Consider the following 21,997-nt stretch of genomic DNA (forward strand, 5'->3'; position numbering starts at 1 on the left):
ATATAAAGTCTGATGACAACTTAAAATTCCTCTTTTCTAATACAATACAGTGGTAGAGTGCTTGCCTAGTATGTGAGAGGCACTGGGTAGGATTCTCAGCACCACATATAAATAAACAAATTAAAGGCCCATTGACAACTAAAAAAAGATATTTTAAAAAAATAGATACTTGGGCTCCAACTTAGAAATACTGAACCTGGGAGACTTACACATATGTACAACTTGTAAATGTTCTGCACCCCCTGCTGGTAACGAAAAATACAGACTGGAGAATCTTGAAGGTTCCTTATGACTTTGAGTGGAGTGAGAATAAGACCAAAGACAGAAAAGCTAAAACTGTTTTCCAGGAAGGCCTTCACTATCCCATTTTTATACTCTTCTTTTACTAGCCCTTCCCCCTTCCAAGACACAAATGCCTTTCCAAACCATATGATAGCGTATTCATATATCTGAATATTATGCACCTCAGTCTACCTGTGTAACTGGAAACTAATAACTAATTTGAGTTTAATAATTACTACAAATGCTATTCTGAGTAATCTCCATTTTACAAATGTATAAGTTTTACATTTGAGGGGTTTCTCTTATGCCCCCCTCCTCTTTCTTCATAGTACCAAGCATCTTCTATTATACAATAATGTTCTACTCAAATAAGAGCTCTATCAGAAGAGAAATTTTTGTGTGATGTATCTCACAGCCTTAGAGTAAAATGGGACTAGGCCTCATCAACATATATTTGTGAACAGGATGCAATATAAGCAAAGATGCACATTCTCTCTTTACTTCTAGGACAATCTTTTGAATTGGCCTAAAAAAATGATGATGCTGGGAGGATGAAGTCTGTTTTCAACAATATAATAAATAGCTAAAGGAGTTAATAAACCGTTTATTCCGTGCTATATTCACTTTCTTAGGCTTATTTTGAATACTTGAAAAACTAAACTACTTTTTTCATTAAAAAGGGTAACATATTAAGAATACCTTAACAATTACTTATTGTGCTGTTCACACAAATGTAATTTTAATTAACAGTCTTTGAAACCTTTTAAGCTAGAATCTAATTTGTTAGGATATGAGGCTAATAAATCATGGCTACCTTAAACATTCTTCTGTCAAAGGAATGGTATACACTTTTAAACTGTTAGTACTTTGACTTAGAGATATCCAGATCTTTACCCTAAGCTATTTCAAACTCTATTCACTTCCCTACACTTCTACAACTTGTAGAAGTGTTTATTATTTAATTATTTAATATGAACCATAAATAAGTTCATAAAAATTTCGTTTTTAAATAGTCTCTCTGCCTTAAGATAAAACAACCTTCCTTCTCTTTATACTTATGAGTTATTGATTTGTATTTACACTTCTTTTCCTGAAGGGGGAGTAACTTAACGAAAATTAAGAAAAAATTGTTTTATCAGGCAACTTTTCTAACCCAACCTTCCAAGTCACCTAGGGCATACACCAAAGTAAATTTTTCTAGGATAGCAAATAACTCTTTTTGATATACACTTAGGATTTTTAAAGATACTGATAATAACTGCATTTCTATTCAATTTCCTATGGCGTTTTGACAACTGCTGTTAATACGAAGAGGGATATGAACACACGTATCTCAAACAACTACTATATCAAAGACAATCTGCTTTTTCCACTTTGTAATAGTGGTGGTACATGAAGTAGTTTATAAAAGAAAACACAGTATACAGGTATAACAGAAAAAAACCACATGGTTGTAAGGCAATGATACCTATTAAAAATATTACTATGACTATCAATTTGCTTTGAATTATGTATTATATTTTTAATCACATATCCTTCTAAAACTTCTATGCAGTTAGAAAACATCAACATTCATGTATGTTTATAAGTAGTTTGCAACTTGCTTTTTTATTCAACTAAGAGAATCTTCACTCTACTACAAAAGTATGTTTTTCAATTTTTAACAGATGTTGTTAAACTGACCAACACTAACACTAACCCATTCACCAACCACATTTCCCCATATCCAATTGCTGTCCAACCTAAAAATTGAAAAAATGAACTCACAACTTCATCTTAATACTCAATATGTTATACATAAAATTTACCATTTTAAGTGTATGATGCAGCAGCATTAAGGACATTCACATCTCTGCAACTTTCATAATCATTCATCTCTAAAACTTTTTCATCTTACAAATTACTCATTAAGCAACTCCTCAAATACTCCCACCAGCCCCTAGGACCACAATTCTATTTTCTGTCTTCATGAATCAATCCATAAATGAAGTCTTACTACGTCTTAATGTTCTCATTTCATCCTCATTCTACAGCACATGCCAGAATTTTCATTCCTTTTGTAGGTTGATAATACTGCACTGTATGTAAATATGCATCACATTTTAGTCTTTAATCTGTTGATGAACACTTACTGTTTTTCATGTTTGTCTACAATGAATAATTAACTGCTAGGAACAGAAAAATCTTGAATCCTTGGCTTTCAATATTTTGTGGTGTATATATAGAAGACAAACTGTTGGATGCTGCAGGTAATTCTCTGCAAGACTTTTAAAGGAACTAACCAACCCCTAGTGGCTACACCATTTTACAATCCTACCAGCAAGTATAAGAATTCCAATTTCTTCACAACTTCAAAAGTATGATTTTTTTTAAAGGTCACAAGTCATCCTAATGGGTGTGAAATGTTATTTAATTGTGGTTTAGATTTGTATTTCCCTCGTGACTAATGAATTGATGTTGAGCATCTCTACATGTGCTTATTGGCAATCAAAATATCATCTCTGGAGAAATGTATTCAAGCCCTTTGTCCATTTTTGAGTTGGATTTTTTGTTATTGCTAAATTGGATGTTCTCAGTATCAATTCCTTATAATATATGAAATTTATAAATATTTTCTCTAATTGTATAGACACTTGGTAGTTTTCTTTATAAAATCTTTTAACACTAATGAAGTCCAATATCTATTTTTTATTTCACTGCCTGAGTTTTTGGTGTCACTGACAACTTCAACATTGAAGATTTCCTCCTGTTTTTTGTTTTATGATGTTGGGGATTGAACCCAAGGCCTTGTGCATGCAAGGCAAAAACTCCACCAACTGAGCTATATCCCCAGCCCGTTTTTTCCTTTAAAATCTTATTTTAGCTATTGAAATGTGATCTTTAGTTCATTTTTAAAATTAATTTTGTATGAAATATAAAGTCTGATGACAACTTAAAATTCCTTTTTTCTAATAGCCTGTTCACATTCTTTGCATGGTTTCTTAATGTATCCCACTGCTATGTATGTTGTAAATATTTTCTCCTAACATTATTTGTTTTTTTAATCTTGATTATTATATTTGTCCCAGAAATTTTAAATATCTCAGTGGTCAATATGTCAACGTTTTATTTTTGGTACTGGGGACTGAACCCTTGGATGCTTTACCACATCCCCAACCCTTTGTATTTATTTTGAGACAGGGTCATGCCAAGTTGCTTAGAACTCACCAAGTTGCTAAGGCTAGTCTTAAACTTGGGATCCTCTTGTCTCAGCTTCCTGAGTTGCTGGGATTACTAAAAACATGCACCATCACACCTAGCTAAATTTATCAACTTTTTAAAAGCTAAATGCATTCTGGGTCTTGATTTTAAAAGGTCACCCTTATTCACAAATTATTAACAATAATATTTCCTAATATTCTTTTTGTCATAGTTGATTCTCCTGTTCTACGGTTTGAAATACCATTTTTAGCCACTGGACTAAATTTAAACTTATTTACTAAGACTAAATTCCTCTAATTTATGTATTCAGCTATTCAAACATTTGAGTAACTATGGCCAACCTATTTTTCCTCAATATTTAGTAACCCTAAAAACTTTCAAAAACAAAGCAATTGACAGCTGAAGTTGGTCCACCTGGACAGTAAATAACCTTCTGTGTCAGCTGTCTTAATGCATTACTAAAATCTTAAGAGTTTATTCAAATTTTACTTAGTCTGCAGATACCATAAAAACACACAGGGGAATTCTATTCCAAATGAATGTCACCGCATATTAATAAACGACTGATTTCTCTTCCCTCTCCCACTGAGAAACAAGTATGTTAATGATCTGATCATGTAGATATACTAATTCTGAGAGCTTGACTTCACTTAGGTCTGCTTTTGTGACTACTTTATTTATAAATTTACCTGTTATAATTCTAAATTAGTAAACTTTTCTTACATTGCCGTGACCAATACAGGTGCTCTTCAACCCACAACACATTCATTAACAGTGTTAGAGTTGTTTACTCATCTGCAACAAATATTTACACAGTGCTTATTACTATGTCAAGCACTAGGAAGAGAGCAGCAGGTAAGATTCTGCTCTTGTATTATTTGATACAGCAAACTACAAGTAACACCCTTAGACATATTATTAAAAATATTATAAAAATACTTAGTCATATTATCACTTAAGACCAACAACAACCTTATTTGAACCATCAATCTTTTAACATAAATTATGTCATCATATAAATTTTTTAAAATTTTTCTGTTAGAGATTGAACCCAAAGTTTCACTCATGTTAGGCAAGTGCTCTACCACGGAACTAAACCCCCAAATCCTAAATTATTTAACTGTTGAAGAAAATCAGGATGTTGACAAAGATTCAACAGGAAATTTAATTTAAATAACACTGACTTTCAATTAGAAATGCATTTAAAATTAATGGACACTTCACAAATTTAAACTAACTGAAGGATGACGAGAAAATATCAAAACTATTATAATTTCTTTAAGACAGTTAATATTGTCTTCAATTAACATGCAGGAAAAAATTTGATAATTTCAAAGGCAATTGTGTTTCTTCTTTAAGCTTATAAGCTTAAAGTTACTATAAATTTTAATTGTGTTAAGTTTATCAGGAATGGTGCTAAAAGCACGGAAAGAGAGGGTAGAAGGTGAACAAAGTAAAAAATGCAGTAAAACAGACTAACCCGAGAGAGAATATATTATTGAAAAAACTAAATTTATAAATACAATTTTAGAAAAAAGTAGAAATCATTTGGGAAACAGTGGGAGAAGTAATACAAAAACTATCATGACATCAGAGTTCAGCCCTAAAAAACAGCAGAGTTCAATATGTAGTGAAAAAAAAAAAATCTAATTTAACAAGGCTCAGAACATGAAAGAACATAACATGCTCTAAGAAATACACATGTTCACAACAGATGAAGTGGATGCAAGAGTGAAACGGTTAGAGATCAAGGTAGTAAGAGAATGCAACCAGGCTGTTCAGTACTTATTACAATCTTACTAAGTTCTGATTGCTTTTAGCTAAGATAAAATCACTACATAGAAAGTTTTTAAGCAAGGAAATGGCTCGATCTAATCTAAATTTTATAACAATGCCACTTTAAGGACAGACTAAAATGAACGAAATAAGAAGGTCATTCAATCCCAGTTTCAAAAATGCTGGTGGTAAATAACAGCAGAAAGGATATACCTAAATGAGATCTAGAAAGAGTCTTAAGATTTGTGAAAGGATGGGTAGAAGTAGTGAGAATGCTGAAGAACAAGGAAGGAAAAGTTTTGGGGAAAATGCTGTCAAGTACTAACAATCTAAATTATGGAACAGGGAGAAAATTTTGAACACTGTATGTGAGAAAATGTAACAAATACCAAGAAAGAAGTAGAAAAATTATTGTGAAGTGGAATTAAAGATGTGGGTGTCAAGATGGTCACAAGGAAAAAGAAGACATTTTAAGCAAGAAAAAAGGACAAAACAGGAAAAAAAAAAGTAGATGATACCAATAAGAAGTGCAAAGTGAAAATACTTAGGAAATTGGAGGAGAGTAGTATCATATAAACCATATCATATAAAAGAGAAAAATTTCAAAAAAGAGAAGAGCTAAAAAGTAAAGGTAAAATGAGATAAAGACTTCTACAAGGTTGAGATTTTGCTTTGAGACAAGTATCTTGCTATGTTTAGCCAAGGGTAGTCTAGTGAATACCTGGGCTGAAGTGATCCTCTCACTCACAGCCTCCCCGTAATGGGGCGATGCCACTGTACCTAGGTCACTTTTTTTTTTAACTGCAAGGGTTTTTAAACAAATTTTTTCTGTGACCAAATAAAGGAAATTACAGTAACTAAAAAACCAAAACATTCTTCAGAAATTAATTAATAATTAATGCATTAATTCATATTTCATCAAGTTTTTTCGCAAACTTATTCTACAACAGGTAAATCTGATATGTATGCAATAAATTTGGTGCAAACCATCATTAAGAAGTTTTATAGTATTTGGAACAAGCATTAACCTGTTTAATGTATTTTTTAACTGTATGATAAAAGCATATGGTTTAGTAACATCTAACACAAATGCCACAGTAACAAGAGACATTTAAATTATATGCACAAAAAGAAGAGGGGAAACTAGAAGTAAAAGAAATCCAATTATTTAAACCCCTCAACAACAAATTAAATCAATATGAAGCAATGGATCAAGCAATAGATTTGACTTAAAGAATTATCTTCACCTAAACCCACCAAGCATGGAAAAGTTTCTCAACACTTAAAATAGTTTGCTAATGGGACTACCCGTAATTTGTTTCTTCACTGCCTTTTAATTTTCTTAGATTCTTAAATACATATATATACTATAAAGTTCAGGTTTGGGATTGTGAAAGCTCTATGCAAAATATACTTATCACACTGCTATTTCTTTTGTGTGTCATCTCCCAAGCAGCTGTAGTTAACTTTTCAGACTTTTTTGAACATGCTATGCTTATTAACACCTAGTCTTATAAATACAATTTGGGTTATAATGTTCACTTATACTTTTCAAACTTAAGAAGTGTTAATATCTGAATTAGGGCTTATTTTGTGGCCCTCACAACTCAAAAGTTTTCTAATTCACAAATTGAAACCAGTAATTACATGTTATAGAGAAATGTTTCAAAATGTTTCTATTCACAAAAATTGACACAATTTCTAAACTATTAACAAGATAATAATAAAAATTTTAAAATATCAAATATAAAAGGACAGTCAGCCATTTGACTCTGATAAGTTGTTTGAACCATTGCCAAAAATTACAAATCAAGGATTTGACCTCGGTATCTAAAGCAAAAAACAGTTGAGTCTAGATATTAAAAATTTAAAGGCTAAAATATGACTAACTCTAGACCTAAGTCTATGCAGTAACATTATGAAAGACTTAAATGAATTTGAGCCTTACTTAAGCCAAAGGAAATAATGTAAATATCAGAAACTAGAGTTCAACGTGCAGCATCTAGTAATAATGGCATACCTTTTCTTTCTGTTTTCTGTGCAGGGACAGAAGATGTGGGTGTAGGCAGTTTTGATAAAGTAGATGCTCCATTAGCATCAAATGATTTCTTTGGCTGGTGATCAGACTGTAGCGAAAATGGACTAGAAGGAACAGTGCTTGGGGTAGCAGTTGGATGAACCACTGGTTTGATGGGGTGCTGTACTGGCGTAGAACTACTGTGAGTCTCTGCTCTTGGCAGTCTGTAGTCTCTGTCATTGTGTCTGCTTGTTTGAGACAAAATATTCTGTGGGAGCAAACTACTGGCATCACTGGAATGCTTGTCTTCCACTTTAGTTCACAGTTCGAAAAAAGATGTTGGAATGACAGAAGGGGGAAGAAAAAAGATTACGTTAGAATCCTGTCTTTAACATCAGCTAATTTAGCAACATACTTGTACTAATTTATCTCTGTATAAAACTGCAAGCCCAATTAGTGTGTGCAGTTTTACCACTGACATAAATATTCAAATACTAGAAGAGGAGTTTAACCTGACTATAAATATTAATCTATATTCAGGTTTCAAGTGGGCTACTAATTTCTTAGGATTCTTAGAACCACACTGTAGTTCAAACAAAACACTTGGAAAAAAAGATTCAATACATGGATATATAATATTTTACTAAAAATATTTTATTAAAAAAATTTAATGTTTCAAAAATAAAAAAGGAAATGTTCCATTCCTTTAAAATATGGATCATAGATTCTAATCAAATGAGTTATTCACAGTGGTCCAACTGCAAAGAAATATTAAGCTTATTATTAGCTTGATTTTTCTGAATACTAAAGTAGTGGGTTCTGAAGTAATTTATGCAAGGGCTTAAATGACATCATTTTAAGATGTTGGAGCTCATCATGAAATGTGCAATAAGTAAACCAATATTTTTAATAATGCTGACAGTAAGTTAATAAAAATGATACATGCTACCTGAAAATAGAAGTCCTACATCTGCATCATGAACAACATACTTAACAGTTAAAGTAAAAACCGATCTTTCAATTTAAAAGTACAAAAATACTATAAACACACGGGGAAGTACTGAAAATAACCTCTATTAACAATTTAAATCCTAGCACTATGCTTCCAAAAAACAGAATGAAGGAAAGAAAATGTCAACAATCACATTAACCACATTTATTACTAATCGAAAAGGTCTCTAACCTAACAATATTCCAATCTATGGAACGGAAAAATTAAACTAACCTCCAAGTAAAAACCCTAAGATTCAAACATGTGACAGGAATCACAATTTTACCAAAGGATGCCTTCTCCATTTAATATTGAATTTTTTTTCGATTCATACTCCTTATTCACAGACCAAGACAGCAAAGAAATGCTCTCAAACTACAAGTCATTTTAAAGTTATCACCACACATTACTATATGCTATATCCCCAAAAAATAATTTCAATCATATAAAAATACAAGGTCTTTTGACAATGATTTAATGTATAAAATTTAGGGTCCAAAGTTATAATATACTATGTTACCTTAGAAAATTGAACAAAAAATAGATTGAACTATCACACCAGAATAAACTTCTGTGCATGGGCACATTAATAAATTATCAACTTTCATGGACATAAAACTACAATTCTAGTATTCTCTTTGCTATTAGAAATTCTATCACAAACCCTTGAAGAATAGAAAGAAAAGGAGTAATACTAGGCCTACCTCTACCACTTGATTGCCTAGAATTTTTATTTTCTTGACAAAGAAAATTCCCTTTCATTTCTATATAGCTACCATCAAAATATGTCAAGTAAATGTATACCAATGAAAACTAAAAATGATATTTCAAATAACAACAAAAAAAAACATTATAGGAACTAAGAAACTACAGGTGCAAAAGCCTTGTATTACAGCTCTAAAGAGAACACTGTTAAAGAAATGATTATTTGCACATACCCTCTCCCTAGGACATTCGTGCATTATCATGACTGGAGGGGAGATGTGCAAATGGCACCTGATAAGTATGAAGCTCAACAATCTATAACAAAGGACAGTCATCCAAAACAATGAAACACTTGATCCAATATATCAATAGTGCAATGACAAATCCCAACAGAAATTTCTTTAAACTTAAAGAGATCACCTCGTCAGATGGATTAGAAAAAGATCCAGTAATAGAATCATTTTAAAAATTTTATCCATATAATTCTTAATATCAAGTTGTGAAGAACATGTAAAAATCTTTCCAATCCTACCCCCTTCTTGTTTCTTTTATCAAGCTTTAAGTATTACTCTACATGAACACCAATATGCTGAACACATAGGAAAACTGCCAAAATTTTTTGGATAGGCAATGTTATACAACATCAACTGGTTACTACCACATAGTTTCCAGCTTGGCTGATCTATTAAAAAGAAAAAAAAAAAGAAAGCATGATACAAAACTACATTTCAACACAGCCATAGCCCCACTACCCATAATCTGCACATGTAGGAATTCAGCTTCAGGTAAGAGGGCAAATATAAAAATCTTGTTTATAGGAGAAAAAGGCTAAAAACTACCCAAGTGTTCATGAATGGGAGTTATTTATAAAGGTACATCCAAACGCTGGAATATTGTGTAGGCAATAAAACAAATGTAGAATTACAAGCTGACATGGAAATAAATCCCTAAAATAGTATTAAAGAAACAGACTAAAGCCAGTAACAGATAATCCCTTTTTTAGAGTAAAATACACACACATGCAATTTCTACATACATTTATATATGCGCCCAGAAAGAAAGTATAAGTTTTAAAATGATCCTGGGTCATAGGATAAAAAAACTTGACCTCTCTTCCAATTTCTTAATAAACATGTCTTAATTTTTGAAATCATGAAGATCAAAAAATTTTAAGCTTTGAAAGAAAACACTGTATACACACACAAAATTCCCTCTCCCATTAATTTTCCTAAATCAGGTCTTTAATTTCTCCTCTTACTCTACCCTGAGGGAAGAATGACTTAAATGAGAGGTTATTTTGGAAAGAATACACTAGGCATAAAAAGCTTTGTTCTTTTTCCTCTTTGGAAAACACTGGAAACATCAGCATAAGTAGAGACAACTGGTCCAATCTAATGCTGCCTAATCCCAGGAACTACTTAGCATGAACAGAACACTGCATCCCTGAAACTTTTTTTTTTTTTTTTAACTAAAACAGATTATTTTTATACTCATCTGTCATTCTTCTTCTTTGCTTCCCCATCCTCTATTTGCTCAGGGGTCCCATAAGCTGGGTGCTATTTACTTCCTTCAACAATTCTGTTTCATTTTTAATTGTTTGACCAAAGTCACAGTCACTTAAGAAGTGAAATGTGACTAGAACCCAAGTCATCTCAAAATACAATGTGCTTCCTACCTTTAGTACTTGGTACCACTGCTTTCTGTACAATTTCACTAATAAACTTAAAGTTTTGATGTTTCAGAGACTGCAACACTCAGCCATGGAAATTCATGTTACTGGTTCATCTTAAATTTTCCCCTCAAAAATTCAAAGTCTCTTGCTGAGACCAAATACACCAGTACTTTGAGTTTTGAGTTACAGAAATAGTATTCAAACGCTTAAATTTAAGATTCCCAGAACACACCATCTTAAATATTCATCTCAAAATCTCAACATTTATTTGAGGAAGGGAAAGTCATTAAGAATAAAACCTTTAGTAAAATGTCCAATTAAAAAATACATTAAAAACAAAAACCTGTCCCACTTGCACAAAATTTGGCCTCAAAAGAATACTAAAGTAAGCTCATAATTTGATTTATATACAGGAGCACTTTACAACAAATGTTCTAGAATAGTATTATAGTAAACACTCTGGGAATCGTTTTGTGGAAACTTAGTTCAGAGCTATACTACAGGTCTATAATTCTAGAGTCACGAAGGGTGTTACATTCCAATAAACCAACTGAAAGTTAAAAATATGCCAAAAATACACTTGATATACCAAACCTACTGAAAATCAGATACTAACCTTGCCTACCTTATACATGCTCAGCATACTTGTATTAGCCTACAATCGGGCAAAAATCACTTAACACAGTCTGTTTTATAACATGTGCTGAACTGCATATGAAATTTATTGAATACTGGTACTGAAAATGAAAAACAATGTTTGTATTGATAGGATTTCTTAACTTTGCAGTACAAAGAGCATAAGTTAGGGAACATCTATGTGCAGATAAATAGTTTCTCAAGGGTTGTTATAATCTGGACATGAGGTGTCCTCTGAAAGCTCATGAGACAACTCAGGAATGTTAATTGGTGAAATAATTAGATTATGAGGGCTGTGACCTAATCAGTGGATCATTCCTTTTGATGGATTAATTTAAAATGACCACTGCACTGGGTGATAATGTTGGTGGGGCATGGCTAGAAGGTAGATCCCTGGGGGGCATACCTTTGCAATTTTTATCTTGGCCCTAGTGCCTCAAATCCCTTTCTGCTTGCTGGCTTTCAAGAGCTGAGGAGGTTTACACCACCATGCCCTTTTGCAATCTGCCTTGCCCCAGGCTCTAAGCAATGGATTCAGCTAATCATGAACTAAACCTGTAAAGCTGTAAGCCAAAAAATAATAAAGTTGTTCTTTATCAGTGAAAAGCCAGGGGTCACCATGTGTTTTGTTTTTTTTTTTTAATTAATTTTTTAAAAAGTTGATCTAAAACACAAAATCTTATTGTTTACCAATTCAACGGCACTGTAGCCAATATTAGTAGTAGGAAATATATTCATGTATTAGTCTACTGTGCATCTTTATCTTTGTTCCCTATTCAGGAAACAAACTAGTAGAGGTCGAGGAGAAAGAGTCAACATAAAAAGAAATCACGTATATGTTCCTATTTATCTTAATTTATACACGTATTATGACAACACATATAAACACTTGTAAAATGAACAATAGGGATGAATTACCCCGTTTCAAATAAAAAAAAATTAATACTTACTTCCACTGGCAAACCCACTAGTAGCTGTTGCTTGCATCACCTCTCTTCTGTAATCCCTATCTTTTGGGAAGCTATTAACTGCCACCTTATTTGCTTCTTTTTGTCTCTGCTCTCTAAAAGTAAAAAATAAACTCATAAAAATCACATTGAGGGCCTGAATGTTCAATGATTAGATCTTTCTTTTAAAGACAGACAAGCACAATCCTCATGAGCTGCCACTGTTAACAAATGAAAAAACAAAAGAATTGAACATGGCCTACAGTGAAATGGATGGAGCAAACAGCATACTCAAATGTCTCTCTGATGGCAAAACTATACCAATTATTCATACCATCAACACTATAGTGAAAACTCTACAAATTCTACGTAAGATTAAGAAACCTATTAGTATATGAAAGAATCTATTACAAATTATAAGAATGATGCATACATGCAGATTAATAATATAAGTATTTTATTAAGTTTATCGATTGCTTCCAAGCCCCTCTGTTCCCCTCAGTAACAGATGCCCATGTATCCCAATTTTTTTTTTAAGGAAAGAGAAATTATGGAAATAACAATGACAATGGGCCAATCACTGAAATTAAGGAGAATGACACTATAAGGAAACTAAAATTAGAATATTTAATGGTAAGATATTAAACTGAAGAATTAAGAATAATATTACTTAATTAGATTAAAACAAATACCTTTCAAGCCATTCTTTTGGTTTTTCCCATTGTGAAACTTCTGTTCGACAATTGTAGTAATATTTTTTCCCAGACGAGCTAATGTGCTCAGACCAGTCATCTGCAGAATCATAAGGCTTAAAAATACATTTTTAAAATTAGAAAATGTTAATATTAATCACTTGATATGAAATATCAAGAATGTCAATGGTTTTCAAAGCATACATGAGAAAATTTACTTGTACCCTGATCTATAATCTAATTAACTGCATATGTATTTTAAAAGAGTTAGTCTATGAAAACCTTTAAATATAAGAAAACCCTATAAAGGATCAAAAGTAAACATTAATAAATATTAGTTTATTAGGCACAGGAAGAAAAATGAAAAATTCAAAACATCAAAGCATCATACAAAAGTTCCCCCTTATCATAATTTTAACTGCTAAAATCCAATAATGGGTGCAGAACCCTTTCTCAAATGACTGATGGCATGAGATCTGTAGTTCTAAACAGGAGCAATCATACATAGTACAATAGATAACAGCCTGCCTGTGTTTATGTTAATGAAAAATGGTACTAAATTTATAGAAATATTAAATACAAGATAATTAAAAGCTATAAATCTCCAAAATCCATAAGATGGGTCAAGTATATACTAAAATCAGGTCTAATATATTATATAAGACCAGCAGTTAGCACTCATTTTCCCATAACTAAAACCGGTCTTTGAAAACTTCTCAGATACAGTCTCTTACTAGCAGTTATCACTCATTTTCCCATAACTAAAACCGGTCTTTGAAAACTTCTCAGATACAGTCTCTTACAGATGTTTTAAAGGCAATGTAAAATCAGAATAAAATTAGAAAAATCTGAAAGGTCCAGTTTCCAGGAACTCCAATAACATTTAAGTGCCTAAAGACCCCAGAAAAATCTGGCAAAATCTCAAGTACTCTTCTAGTTGAATTTCTTAACTTTTTTTTTTCAGAGCAGCTTGATATTAAAATGAAATAATATTATACATATCCTCAGTTCACCACCCACAGAACAATACAATTTTAATGTTTGAGGGAAAAACCCATTTATTGTTGTGCCTTCACCTAGCTTTAATTTTACCAACTAGAAAACAAGCTTAGAGAATTTCGGAGTTACCCACAGGTCACAACACTGACTGATGATTTCAAGAAAGGCTCAAAAATTCTGATTTCCATATTGATTTTTCCTCCCACTAAATCAATATCAAAACCTATGTTAATTTTGAGGACAATGGTGATTCTGCTATACATTTATACTCTCAGGTATGTAGTTCAAATGAGGAGGGTCCTTAACATCAGCCCTGTGCTGCCAGACCTCTAAAGAAAAGCAAAAGAGTTAATTCTTGATCCCTAGTTTCCAAAAGTAAGCTATAACCAAGTTTTAGGAAACCAATCACAAAAGGCCAAATTCAAAAATTCTACCTACATCTGAGTTACACAAAATGATCCCTTTTATAAATATTGCCCAGGAAGACTTATATAGAGTTACTGGATTGGTCAGAGACAGATTTAAGACTAACAAGAGAATACAATAGTATTTCTACACCAGCATTCTTTAAAGCCATAGTTTGCAAATTGTCACCTGTCCTAAAGGAGATAAGGAGTGTAAACTAAATAACAGTTCATTTACATTCATGCACAATCTCAAGGACAGTAAAAAATTCACATCAAGGGGCACTGTCCTCTGGTGGCTCAGGAGGCTGAGGCAGAAGGATCAAAGCCAGCAATTTAGCAAGGCCCCAATAAGGAACTCAATGAGACCCAGTCTCTAAATAAAACACAAAAAAAGGGCTAGAGATTGATGCTCAGTGGTTAAGTGCCTCAGAGTTCAATCCCCAGTACCAAAAAAGTTCACAAACCAGAACCCTGAAGAACTCTGGTCAACTACACTGTCAAATCCTAATATCTTACCTAACAAAACATGTATTAGGGTACTACATTGTAATCACAAACTAAATAACTTTATCTCATCTTTACCCAATTTCCATACTCAAATAGGTTAAGGAAAAAGAAAATGCTCCAAGTAATGAATTTAAAAAATACTCGTGAGCAATGGCAGGTTTCTAACTTCTTTATTTTACAAAACAAACAAACAACAACAACAAAAAAAAAAAAAAAAACACTGAGAACTAAACTTAAAAGGCTTTTCTAAATTAGGCTTGAGGTGGAGGCCAACATAAGCATTCTCCAAGTGTCATCCAGGAAACACTGGGAATCCTGACATCTTTTGCAAGACTGAAACTATTTTCAGAATATTACCAAAATAAATCTAATTGTCTTCTACTGTTAGGCATTAAGAGATGGTTCAATGTCTTTTTTTTTTAAGAAAAGTTATTTTTTCATAAAAATGTTATACACATTAACATTGTGTTTATGATATTTAAAATGAATTGTTTCCTTAATACATTTTGATTTTTAATGTGGCAAATACTGGTGAGGAGTGAACAACATAAGTAAGTTTCTTGGGGAAAAAACTGAAAATGGATGCTCTTAAAAAAAAAAAAAAGTTAAGGCACATATCAAATCTCTCCCTAAATTCAAAATATCTCAAGTGAATACACCTTTTTCTCTTCTATTCTCCTAAATTCAGTCACACTACCACTTCTCTAAAACTAGGGAAGATGGATGTTAATCTTATAATTCACGAATTAATCTTATTAATTGTTAATAACAGCTTATTAAATAATATTAAATGTAGCCAGGCATGGTCATGCACATCTGTAACCCCAGGACCTTTGGAGGCCGAGGCAGGAGGACTGTGAGTTCAAAGCCAGCCTCAGCAAATTAGCAAGGCCCTTAACAACTTACTGAGACCCTGTTTCTAAATAAAATATGAAAAGCGCTGGGAATGTGGCTTAGTGGTTGAGTGCCCCTGGGTTCAATCCCCAGTACCAAAATAATAATAATAATAGTAATACAATAGTAGTAGTAGTAGTAGTAATAATGATGGTGGTATTTCTTATAACAACTTCATGATATTCTAAGAATTCTCTGATGTCTTAATACTTCTAGGTCAGATTAGTTAGAGATTAGATCTCAGGAAACTCAAACATAAAAACTCTGAAATACATAGAATACTTAACTGCTAATAAAGAGGGACTGGAATATGAATACAAAGTCACACAGAATTGAGTTTAAAGCACTTCCCACAACTTCAAACTGGCAGAGGATATTTAGGGAAGTTCCATTAGAGTGGTTTTAAGCAGGAACAATTTTTTTTTCCTAAGTGAAGAAATTCAGAAATCTTAAAGAAATCAAATAAGCATTATGAATCTAAAACAGATTATCTGTCTATAAGCCTGACATTATTTTAATTGAAAAGAGGCATTCAACAAGCTTTTCCTCAAGATTTGTCATGAGACAAGCTCTCATCTTAAACATAAATGTTTACAATAGCACTGAGGAAGGACCTGCATATAATATCTTAATCTAATAATGGAAGAAAGATTTTTACCTTGATTTTCAACAGTTAAACTTCACCAAAAAAAAAAAAAAGAAAAACTCATCCACACAAGCAAGTCTGTGTAAGTAACTAAATAATATTATTAATGATTTTTAATAATATTGTTATTGATTTAAAGCCTGAAATCCTCAAAGAGAAAAACACCCCAATTTTGTTTAAGCTATAGTATATTTTAACCCAGATTAAAATAATGTGTTAACTCCAACATATAGGCACAGGTATTGACTTTCTCAATAGGATTTCAAAATCTCAGGAAAAAATACGTAGAATCATAAAAGGGATGGAAATCATATAGGTTCTACATAGCAAAGCAGAGGAAACAATTAAGACTGTAAAGACAGAATCTACAAAATAGATGAAAAGCTTTCTGGATACTCTTCTGACAGAAGATTATATCTAGAACATAAAAAGAACTCACTTCCCCACCCCCCACCCCCACCAAAAAAAAAAAAAATCCAATTAATAAACAGTCAAACAAACTAAACAGACAACTTCTCAAAATGGCTAACAAATATCGAGAACAAGTTCAACATCTTTAGCAATCAGGGAAGAACAAATCAAAACTACACTGAAATTTCATCCCACACCAGTTAGAATAGCAGTTATTCATACAAACAATAGTAAATGCTGAAGAGGATGTTTAGAAAAAGGAACTCTATACTGTTGGCAAGACTATAAATTAATACAACCACTATGGAAATCAATATGGCAGTGCCTCAAAAAACTAGAAATGGAACCACCATATGACCCAACCATACCATTCCTAAAGAATTAAGGTCAGCATAGTATAGTGATAACATGCATAACCATGTTTATAGCAGCACAATTCACAACAGCCAAACTATGGTACCAGCCTAGGTGTCCATCAATGTATGGCTGGCTAAAGAAACTGTGGTATATACACAATGGAATTTTACCCCAACCATAAAGAATGAAATTATGTCATCTGCAGGAAAACAGATGGAACTTAAGAACATTATGTTAAGAAAGTCAAGAGTCATGTTTTCTCTCATATGTAGAAGCTAGAGAGAAGAAGGAAAAAACACATGTGTATGAGGGGATAATTTATGAAAATGAAAGAGACCAGCAGAGTAGAAGAGACCAGGGGACAGGGCAAGGAAAAGAAGGGGAAAATATTGAGGAACAATATTGGCCAAATTATATTGTTATAATGGGTACATGTACAAATATGTAACAATAAATCCCACCATTATGTATAGTTACAACACACCCATAGAAATACGAAAAACATAATTGTGTTAGTGTATGCTGTTCGTTATTGAAGTATTCGGTAAAAAATTTTTATGTTTACTAGTCACTCAAAAACTTGATCTTTAGAACAAAAATATCAGTCAACAAGTAATCAAAGTCATAAATGTTCAAATGCTAACTTCTCAGTTAAGAGTAAATCAAACAATTTGTAAATACTATTCTTGTCATGCCCACTGGATAATTAATGTCAAAAACCAAACAACCAAACAAAAATTAAAAGAACTCTAAGGTAATTTACATACCTACAGTTGAAATCTAAGAAAAGAGGAACCTTCTGAAAACAACAAAATGTTCATTCTATTCTGATAATGGCTTTCAGTTTCCACTCACAGTTAAATCCCTGGTATCCCAATGGTTTATCTTTCAAACATATCTGATGCCATTATTTATTCTTCCTAATTTCACCAAGTTAATAACCCAAATAATAAAAATGTTTTCCCTGAATAAGTGGTTTTGGTTTTATTCCTAAAATTTTTTTTAAAAAAGCACAATCTACATGAGCTGCCACTTTAATAACAGAAGACAAATACCATATCTAAATTTCCAGTGATAAATAGGACTGTATGTTAATGTTTATAAATTAATGGGCCATTTTTCATGAAAACCAAGAAATTCTCTAAAATCTTTGAGCTTGCGGCTTACTAAACACGACTATTCTCAAGTAGCTTGATGTACCTACAAAAGTATATCAAGCTGTTGTCTCAGCCACAATTCCACCCTTCTATTGTCTGCTCTGTGAGGGTTAAGGATGGAAAAATGCAAAATATACTTATATTTCACAGATGAATTCCTGTTAGATGTACCACAGATGACTGAAAGGCAGGAGGAAACCCTAGCATCAACACGTTCTAGTTTTCAGTTCTACACTACCCCACTTCAACAAGTGGCAAAACAGTAGAACCAAAATTCTTTCAACACTACTTAAGGTATGGTTATCAGCAAAATATCCAAGGCAAAATGTGTTGTCCATAGCCTTTTTTTCTAACTGTTCTTTCCTTCCTATAATGTATTTTTCCACCTTGATACATGCCATTTTTTTAAATTGCTAATCAAATGTTACTTTACCTTTCACTAGCTCTCCACTGCCTTTGTATATAATTCATATTCTTTAGTAAGAAACATCATTTTTTAATGATCTGGCCCCATCTCTATAACCAAATTCCTGTCATTTTTCCACAAAACTTTTGTAGATTTCCAAGCATGCTGTTCTGCCCCACACATTGGTGTTATCCTTTGTAGACAAAACACTAAAGTCTTCAACTGGCCAAGTTATATTTAACCTGTCAGCAAGCATTACTTGTTTCTTCCTAATTGAAGCTAGGAATCCCCGTCTTGAGTGCTCTCCAAAGCAACTTAAACACCCACTGCAATGTTTACTTCTCTGTCTCCACTATAGGTCAAAAATTTCCTTTACAATGGGCTACATTATCTTAGTCCTATGTATATTATCTAGCCTAGTAAATTGAAATTTACTAATCTTCTATCAAATGAATATATTAGAAATTTCATTTGAACCTGTGACACTAAAAAATTCAAAAGTAGTTAATAGCTGCTTCATTTTCCTAAACTTTTGCAAATAATGGAAATTCTTCACAGGTTTCATGCCCCTGAAAACAGGGACCTTTTATCCCCAACAGTCTGATAGAGTATGTATAGTACATGATAGTAATAAACACATGCTGTAATAAATTCACATACTATGGAAAGAGAGCAATCTTAAGTTAAACCACTTTATTATTAACTAGAAGTTTTCAGATAATACAAAGGCAATATTTTATTTTGTATAGAAATACTCATAAAATTAGTATCAAGTAAATATATTAGGAAAAGGTCAACCTTCTCAGGAGGCTGAAGCAGTGTCAGCAACTTAGTGAGGCCCTAAAAAACTCAGTGAGACCCTCTCTCTAAATAAAATACAAAAAGTTAAGTGCCCTTGAGTCTTAATCCTCAGTACAAAAAGGGGGGGGGGGGTAAACTTTGATTAAAACATTTTTAAAAAACCAAAACATTAGATCTAAAAATGACCTGCTATAGAATTTATGTTTCAGTAATTTTTTTTTTAATTTGGAAATTAACATAATACTTACTGCATCTGAAGTTTTGCTTGGATTATTGCTTGGATTAGAAGAATGTGAATTTGAACTATGAAGAGCACTATGGTTGTGTGAATTTTCTTGTGGAGAGTAACTGGTCCCTTAAAAAAAAAATAAAGAACAAAGAGAATTAGAACTTTATTTCATCTGGTTTTTATCATACCAGAGATCATTTTATATCTTTAAATCAACACTTCATATGACCATTAGGAATAGAGATAATTTACACTTCTCATGCTATATCAAGTATTTATAACCCTATCATGAATGTGCACTAAAAATATGTTACATAGCTGATAACATATATGAAACAATGCTTTTTTACAATTAGATGAACAAAAATCTATATCACTGCTAGCAATTTAGATTTTTTAAAAAGAAAAATTTACTGAAAAAAAACACAGGGGCTGGGATTGTGGCTCAGCAATAGAGCGCTCGCCTAGCACATGCGAGGCCCTGAGTTGGATATTCAGCACATAAAAATAAATAAACAAAATAAAGATGTTGTTGTCCAACTACAACTAAAAAATAAATATTTCTTAAAAAAAGAAACACACAATATACACAGAAATTTATAAAAATTCAACTGACGAAACTAAAAGTTACCATTATCACTGTTCTTACATATTTTAATTTCTTATAAATAATTCTAACTTGCTTACTAATAGTCTTGCCAATTTTTAAAATGAAATAGCATGAAAGTTTTCAAGCTGTCCCTCAAGAGAGGGACACTCAGTATTTTCTAACAGGACCAACTCCATTTAACAATTGTTTCAGAAAAACTCTTGAATCTTATGAATAATCTACACATCTCAACAACTGTCAAGGATGATGGTTTCTCTAGTATTATAAGAAAAACCAGGGTATAAAAATCCAAACTTAAAAAAACTTGTTAATGATACACAACTGAAGGTGGGAGGAGTGTATTTAAATGGTCCAGTGAGCTATGAATTAGCAGTCAGAATCACAGCAGGTAAGAGTAGAAAGGAGTTAAGAAGTAACTACTTTCATTAGAAAAAAATAAATGGCTAAAAGGAAAACTGAACTGAGACAGATGACGACGACTGTAAGGTTTCAGGTACTCAAAATAAAAGAGCAGATCTATATAAAACTAGAACTTGGGGGAAAAAAAGGGTATACTTAGCTTCCCAAGTCTTCTCCATTAGAGGTCAAAAGAAGACCAACTGCCTTACAATAAACATGTGGAAGAATATATGGCAAGAGAAATGGCAATGGCCATGATTTAATCCTGGATAAGGATACTCTTCATAAAGGGAAGCTATAAGCAGATTCAAATACCCCACAAAATTACAGATGTCATAAAAGACAAAAAGAGAATTACTTTAAATACATACAATGGTTACTTAAGGACAATGTAAGGATGGAGAAATTTTATCAAGAAGCTTGATGCTGGAGAGAGGCTGATGATTTCTTCACCCACTTGTTTTACTGTATGTTATCTACTTATGTAAAACATCCTAAACCCCCTTTTTAATATAGAAGGCAATAAACGCTTTATGAATGAACACAAAGCTATCAGTCAAAATTAACAGAACAGATGTAAGACTACTTTCCCTTTCAAAGGCCTGCTTGCATAGTACAGGCCCTTGGCAGTCATGTGGGGACCAGGATTTCAGTAAAGTTTTAACTGTTCCTTGTACCTACGCTGTTTGTGCCTAAAATAGTCTGTTAAGTACTTGCTTTATAAACAGAAATCTAAACTGTTTGTGTGTATTAAGCAGAGGGTACCTACAAACTAGCCAAATCCAAATTTTAAAACAGAAAACATTTAGTATCATCACAATCTGCTGCTGAAAGAAATGAAGTGCATCACTTGTCCCAGGCTACAAGGAGATAGATAACTTAGGAAGCCTACATCTATATTCCTCCACTTTGTCCCCATATGCCTTTCCCTTTTCATTTTATACTATAATTAAGCCACAGCCATGACAATGACTACTGTCTTGGTCCTGTGAGCCTTCAGACAATCATTGAACATGGGACTGGTCTTAGGATCCCCAATGCTTAGTAACAAAAATTACTGCCTCAAGTTCTCAATAAAATCTTGGCTCTATGCTAAACTTTCTGCTTTTCAGCTATAACTCAGTTTTTTAAAAATTAGTTTTACATCATAATAAGAAATATTCAGAAATAATAAGGACTACTAGAATATCTTTTATACTCTGCATGTTGATATTTTCATGGAAACTTCCATAAAATAATGTCAAGAATGGAAGAA

At 32.4% G+C, this 21,997-nt stretch overlaps 1 protein-coding gene across 4 annotated transcripts in view; it reads right to left on the minus strand.

Annotated features, from left to right (window-relative positions):
* Positions 1–21,997, minus strand: part of Wac (WW domain containing adaptor with coiled-coil) — a 70,364-nt gene that overhangs the window by 14,458 nt on the left and 33,909 nt on the right. For 3 of the 4 annotated variants that reach the window (XM_027928434.3, XM_027928433.3, XM_027928432.3), the window contains exons 4-7: positions 19,753–19,859; positions 12,920–13,035; positions 12,231–12,343; positions 7,280–7,588 (exon numbers count right to left, since the gene is read on the minus strand). In XM_027928434.3, the coding sequence (XP_027784235.1) occupies positions 7,280–7,588; positions 12,231–12,343; positions 12,920–13,035; positions 19,753–19,859 (645 nt within the window). The remainder of the gene's footprint in view (positions 1–7,279; positions 7,589–12,230; positions 12,344–12,919; positions 13,036–19,752; positions 19,860–21,997) is intronic. The other variant, XM_027928436.3, reaches the window with a different exon arrangement.

Source organism: Marmota flaviventris, chromosome 12 (assembly GCF_047511675.1).
Source record: "Marmota flaviventris isolate mMarFla1 chromosome 12, mMarFla1.hap1, whole genome shotgun sequence".
Lineage (NCBI taxonomy): Eukaryota > Metazoa > Chordata > Mammalia > Rodentia > Sciuridae > Marmota > Marmota flaviventris.